At 44.8% G+C, this 6,983-nt stretch overlaps 1 protein-coding gene across 4 annotated transcripts in view; it reads left to right on the plus strand.

Annotated features, from left to right (window-relative positions):
* GIGYF2 (GRB10 interacting GYF protein 2) overlaps positions 1 to 6,983 on the plus strand; it is a 114,570-nt gene that overhangs the window by 23,010 nt on the left and 84,577 nt on the right. For all 4 annotated transcript variants that reach the window (XM_045296315.1, XM_045296316.1, XM_045296317.1 and 1 more), the window contains exon 3: positions 1,857 to 1,935. In XM_045296315.1, the coding sequence (XP_045152250.1) occupies positions 1,895 to 1,935 (41 nt within the window). In that variant the 5' untranslated portion in view covers positions 1,857 to 1,894. The remainder of the gene's footprint in view (positions 1 to 1,856; positions 1,936 to 6,983) is intronic.

The raw sequence follows: 6,983 nt of genomic DNA on the forward strand, positions 1-6,983 counted from the left end.
TGTACATCGATCATTGCAACCAGTTCCCCTTCCCTCTAACCTTATGCTATCACAACTCCTGTTACTCTTCCTGAGGCTGCACTAGTCTTTCATCAGGTATAAATTCAGTCATTTGGCATCTGGAAGATCCAAAGCACAGCACTCACCGTTTCATCGTCCCCCTTTGAAGTGCTCCAGGGTGGCGGCATGTGGATACATGGGCTGTGCAGTGTGCATATCATCGTAGCATTTGTAACATAGCTTCCCCTGTGTTGTAGTTTTTCCTTTGTTAAGGCCTGTAAAGCACATACCATTGCTTTCTAGGACAGTGCCGGATTACAGCCATTTTTTTTTGCAGTGATGGCCTTTATGGCTTCTTTGCAATAAACTGTTGATGCAGAATCACACTATGATCTTTTTTATTTTATTTTTTAAAGATCATTTTATCTGGGGCTTTTATAAAATCCATACGTCATTTGTATCAAGCATATTTGTATATATGCTGCCATCATTATTTTATAAACATTTACTCTCTATTTGAGTCCTTGGTATCAGCTCCCCCCGCCCCCATGATCTTTTAAAAGACGTTGGTAGCTGCAGCTGTAACTAAAAATGGGCACTATCAACAACATGATAGAAAAAGGATGACAGTATGAGCAGTTAGCCGCCGAGCTTGCCCTTGTGTAGTGGACAGAGACATCTGTGACACAACTGCCATTGGTGTAAGACGTGTCCTGATCGGAGAGATTAGAACGTGAAACCTCGGTGTGTCCTGTTTCTTTCCAATCATAGTTACATAAGGGTCGGTAGGCACTGTTTGTTCCTGTTTGACTCTTAGTGTGAGTGTGCGCCTGGGCCACACAAGAACAGAGAAGCCACCCCACACGTTCACGTGGCTGTTCTCAGGCCAGGAATTCTTACTGAAGAAGTGGAATAAATTAATGGCCAGCTCTGGGCATTAGCACATCTTCACTTTGCCTTTTTTTTCTGGGGTAGACAGACCCCTTTCAGGCTTCTTAACTTTTAGATGGTGTGCACAGGGGCAGTGCATTGTAGACAGATTGTGCAGTGCTCAAGACTTCACAGCAGAGCACACCAGTGCCCTCGCATGGATTCTGATCATAGGGACCTCTCTTTAGCGTTTCTGAAGCTATAATTCTTTCTGGGAGCAGAAAGCTGCCTCTATCTGGAGGAGTGTCTGGTGGGGTTGAACCACCAACCTTGCTGTTAGCCCAGCACTTTATCTAACAGCGCATCGCCAGGGCTCTTTACTAACTCCCCTTTTCTAAGCTCTGATGTCTGCCCTAAAATGGCTTTTGAAATGATCTCGTGAAATTCCTTAGCTTATTGTTTTAACTTGGTGGTCTGAGATGATCCCTTCCTGATTCACCAGGGTGCAAAGTGCCAAGCTTTAGAAGGAGGAGAGTTGCTGCTGAAGATGTGAGATGATCAGGGCAGGTGCATCATTGTGCCTCCTAATGCGACTGATGCCTGGTTGTGGGAGAGCCAGCCATTGTAAGGCAGTGGAGGGAATGACAGTGGGCACACACTATTCGTCATTGGTTTCCCTTGTTTAGCTGAAGAAGAAGCTGTAATGGGGTCTTTAGTGTCCTGCAGCATCTGGTGTCCTCCATCCTCATAGCTTCGTCTCTCACTGGGCCCCCTGCAGTTTCCTTGCTAGCAGTAGGTGTGGTTTGGGGTTTTGGAAATTGTCACAGTGTGGGTGGGATTCGAATATCCCAGTTCTGGTGACTGCATGGGAGGAGCAGCAGCAGAACATGTGGGCCTTCCAGGCTGGGCACCGGCACCTGCATCTAACATCGACTGACTGACTGGATGGATGCCTTTCTCTCCTCCTCTCTCTCTCTCTCACTCAGGTTTTGCCACAAAATTTATTGTAAAAATACGGAAAAGGATGGCCGCGGAAACGCAGACGCTGAACTTTGGGCCTGAATGGTGAGTTTTCACAATCCCACCCCACGCGACGTGAGGCAACTGCACAGGACTAGGGGCTGGTGGAGGTGTTGGGGTGGGTGGTGGGTAAGTGTTCAGATAACAGCAATGGGGCTAGTCCAGGAATTAACCCTGTTTGGTAAACAACTGCATTCTTTAATTTGAGAAAAGAAAAAAAATATATATATTGGTCTGCTTATGTAATACCAGGAGATCAACATTCCCCATAGCTCCATCACCCAACACATTATTAGCTTGTCTTTTTCAGGGGGTGGAGGGCGGGGGTAGGTGAAAGGCAATTAAATATGAGTATAACTGGTAGCAAGCAGTCTTATGTGTATGTGTTTTCTGCTAGGGTTACTTTGTGATTGCTATTTGTAGACCTTCAAAGCATGGTTTTGATTGCATTATCATTTAGATTTGACTTTATGGATGGACTGGGCAAGGGCCCAGAGTCACACTGGCCATCGGCAGAAAAGCCCATTGAGGATGGAGTGTAATGTTTGCCACAATAACACTTAATTGGCCTTTGAGTCTCTTACAGATGTGTTTGGACCCCGAATATGGAATTTTCATGGAATTTTGAGATTCATCACTTTGTAGTGTGACTCTTCCCTTCCTTTCTTCCTTTCCCTTCTCCCAAGTTGGTGATTGAAGATCTTCTCTTCAGTGGCTGAATAATGATAGTTCCTTTTTCCAGTCAAATCTTGAACAACAACCCCTTTGGTCATTTTGGAGGCTACAGTACGTAAAGCAGATACTTGGGAATAGTGCCTTACACATTCCCGATTGTTCAGTGTGATGATTTGATAAACAATGCAACCCTTCTGTAGTAACTTCTTAGGGGATTCTGGATCATTTTGCCCTATTCTATGCATTTCTTTTGATATGTAATTCTTTAACTCTTCGAGGGAGAATTTGGTGATTGAGGCGAAGTCACTATTGGAACTTTTAAGAACTGATACAACGCCTGTACTTCAAGAATTTATTTTGGACATGTCCTCAACTGTGTTGTTATCTAACTTAGTTACTACTTTACATTTCTGAAAATAATTTTTTATTTCAAAATCATTGCATAGTTGTATAAATATTAGGGATGACAAGGAAGTCAGGGGATGATAATGCCTACTCTCCTTTTACCATGCATGAGAACCACTGTAAATACCCTGGTGCATCTTTTAAGTGGTTTTATGTCTGTTATTTGCATCCATATGTTTTCACATAGATGAGATCGTTTTGTACAGTCTGTAACTGGATTTTTAAAACTAAGATCTAAACATCTTTTATATTAATAAATGTTGTAACTATCTTAAATGGTTGTATTAATGGATGTACCATCATTTGTTAAACTAGTCCTCTAGATACACACACACACACACACACATACACACACACACAAGTATATATAGATTTAGTTTTTTGTTATATGAAAATATTTCACATGAAGATCCTTGAAGTGCAATCTCTGTCCACATCTGAATTTTCTTTACCAATTGGTCTTAAATTTGTCAAGCTCACTTTATAAACCATTTTGTGTGCCAACCTGTTGCTTTTATCTAGAATTTGTAGCTGCTTCTGGTTTATATGTACATACCCCCAGACCTTTTCTCTGTGAAAATACAATTGATTAAAATCCTAAGCTAACTTATGGTAGATCCCCCCCCCCAGCATCCCTCTGTTAGAGGCAACAGAGAGAGACACCACTTTGGAGTTAGCCAAAAAAATTTTTTTAAAAACCATAGTAACATTTGTAGAGTCAGGACACATGTAACCTGATTCTTGGAACATAGCCTCACTTGCTTTGTCAATCTTCACAACTGGACCCGAGAGAGAGAGAGAGAGAGAGAGAGAGAGAGAGAGAGAGAGAGAGAGAGAGAGAGAAAAGCACCTTTGGCAACAGTGAAGTTGCCAGGGACTTCTGGTTTCCTTTTCTTTTGCCTCACAATAAATACCCCTGGAAGCAGCAGAAAGGAAATCAGGTGACATATTTCATTGGACAAAGCTGCAAAAGACTCCTTTAAAGTGTTCGAAAGCAAAGATGTCACTTTGAGGACTAAGGTGCACCTGACACAGAGGGATGATGCTTTCAGTTGTCTCACATTTTTGTGAAAACTGGACAATGAATCAGGAAAACTGGAGAATTGATGCATTTGGATTATTGGTGTTGGTGGAGGGATATTGACTATACTGTGGAGTGCCAGAAAAGTGGACAAATCTATGTTGAAAGAAACTCACCCAGAATGCTCCTTCAGTGTGAGGATGAAAAGCCTTCATCTCGTGTGCGTTGGATATTGTAAAAATGGTGTGGGGAGATGCCTGACCTCCTCTCACTTGAAGGGGGAGAGAGTCACCATCAGCATCCACCTCCGAAGGCCAGTGTCGATATAAGTTGGGAGAAGTCAGACATACCTCCCTCCCCACTTCTAACCAAGTCTGACATCACCTGCCCTCCCACGGCACCCTGTACTTTAAGGTTGGGTTTGACATTGTGTTGTTATAACTGCACAGGATGCACAGACATGGGGCTGATGGGGGAGTACAGGTTACAGTTCAGGCTCATGAACACTCAGGATACTGTTCTTGGATCAGGACAGCCTATTCTCAGCTGTGCCTGCAGCGGGTCTTGCTCTGGCCCTTCCCCTCTGCCTGATCTTTGCCTTGTTTGGGCAAGTGTCACAAAGCTCTTACTCCTCAGCACCCTACTCAGCCAGGAAGCTTTGGCATGCAGGTGCTCAGCTCTCAACTCCCTGGTCAGCATACCTGCCACATTGCCTCCTTCCCATCTCCTGGTTCTGCTGCCGCCATTCTCTGTCTCTGGTTCTTTCTGGTCTCTGCAATTTCCGGGATTACAGCGCTCTCTTTTCTGTCTTCTAGGTTAGGAGGCCCCCACCCAGCACAAGGACCCCAGGTCCAGAACCCATGGTTGCTCCTAGCTCTTGGTGGTGGTGATAGGGTCAATCTTTCTTGCTCTGGGATGGCTCACTTGAAGACTAGCCGGATGGCAAGACTGACCAGTCCCCTTATTAGTATTCCATACACGTTGACCCCACCCCAAGGGTGCCAAGTACGTTGATTAGCAAGCTATCTAGTATCCTAGTGGGCCACAAGCATCTCATTTGCATAGTTCCACCAATCGACTAGGTTGCAAAATCCATGACCAAAACTCTAGGCCATGTTAAGGAATTGCACTGCAGGTCATACCTTGGCTCTGCTAGCCAGTGGCAGTGGCCTTTTTATATTTGAAGAATTACTGTACCCCTCCCTTAAATAGGGCAAAGAGTCCTCAGAGTGAGGCCACTCAGGGACAGCCATTCAGGTTGCCAGGGCTATACCTGATCGTGTCAGGCTCTCAGAAGTGGTCTGGGCTCACCCTTTCAGGTGTTTGATAAGGTTGACCTGGGAACGTTCTCGTGCTACTGAGCCTCATGAGGTACCAGCATAGCAGACCCTTAGGGGCCATTTGGTTTGGCCTCTGTCCTCAGTCCAGCAGTGCCCCTCTCCCCCTTAGGTCACTCATCACCGTAATGGTTTGTACAGCTAGCTTTTACACTCACCACTGCTAACACCCAACACCCCTGAATCAAGTGATCCTGGCAGCATCTCTCCCCTGTGCCTTCCAAATCCCTATGCGGTAGGGATTCTTCCATCTCCCCTTTTCAAGTCCAAGCACACCCCAGAAACTTGTAAGTCAGCCACTTCTTGCCTTTACCTCCTCTTATTTTAGATAGCCATTGTTTAAGTGACCTGTGCCTATCAAACCAGAAGTCGGAGCAGGCAAGCATGTTCCTTCCTCTGAAGAATTTTGTTCCAGTTGGATCTTTTGAGCATCTGCATCAGTAAGGTCCAGTCCACAACAAGTTATCTAGTAGTAGAAACTTACACCAGCTCATGATGTCAAACATCTTTCCATTTGGCCAGGTTCTGGGCAGCTCATCCCTAGCTCCTGTGCCTTGTTCGGTCAGTGTGTACCAGCCAAGTCCATACACTTCTCTGCACTTCATACCAACCAGCCCCTTCTCTCTCATCCCTAACCTCCACGGGCTAGGTCAACAACACCAGTGGAACATGTCCAAACTTAACCTATCTTTTCATTGCTGTACCTCCCATCCTTCTGATTGCTGACAGAATAGAGTCCTACAAAGGACCAGACCAGTCAATCTACTTGCTGGCTCCTTTCTAACATACTGTCCTGGAAAGGGGCTCTTCTTTTCCTGCTTCAGTGTACCCAAAGGCAAACAGTTTGCTTGAAGTTAAAAACAAAAAACGGTGGTAGCCATTTTTTCTCCTGCAGGCTTTTCCTTGAAATGCAAACCCTCCTGTGTTCTCCATAGTTCCCCGTAGATCTGCCTGTGGGAATTTCCTGGCTGGGGCTCCCAATACTTTTAACCTTCAATTTTCTTTCCATAAAATGCAAACCTATTGCTTTGGTGTCTGTCATGCAGAGCCGTCCTATCGGACAGTAGAACTGCCACAGGGTTTCCCAGGGTGTATGTCATAATGGAACCATTTAAAAAACATCCTCACACCTTCACAATATCCCTACATCTCTCCTTATAATCTTGGACCTCTGTCGGGTTGGAACCAGATGACTTTGACTCCCTGTCTTTTATCTGGTTTCACCCGCATGACTATTGTTCCAGGTCATTCCAGATGTCGATTTTCTCCACCCAAGTCCTTTCAGCCATTATTGTACTAACAGATGGAACAGTTTAAGAATCATATCACCTCCCATGCTCCTTTGTTTTTTGATACAGTCCTCTGACTCTGAGCCTGGAGCCATTGCAAAGAGGATGGGGTGTGTGTGTAGCTGTCGAGGTGCCACACCTCTTATACCAAGAGGGGAGAGGGTGGGATTAATACCAGCCTCAGCTGTCCAAGGCTGATTCCTATGAGAAGTCAAACATCTCAGCAAAACTTTTTACCAATCTAGCACTAACCACCCCACCTACTGCATTCTACTTACCAGCAAGGTTCAGTAATTCATTGTAATGACCATATTAATTTACTGTACCATAGAATACTGTGGAGTGCCAGAAAAGTGGACGAATCTA

Source organism: Echinops telfairi, unplaced genomic scaffold, assembly GCF_000313985.2.
Source record: "Echinops telfairi isolate 266 unplaced genomic scaffold, ASM31398v2 ScPeMD7_3;HRSCAF=10, whole genome shotgun sequence".
NCBI classification, from domain to species: Eukaryota; Metazoa; Chordata; class Mammalia; order Afrosoricida; family Tenrecidae; genus Echinops; species Echinops telfairi.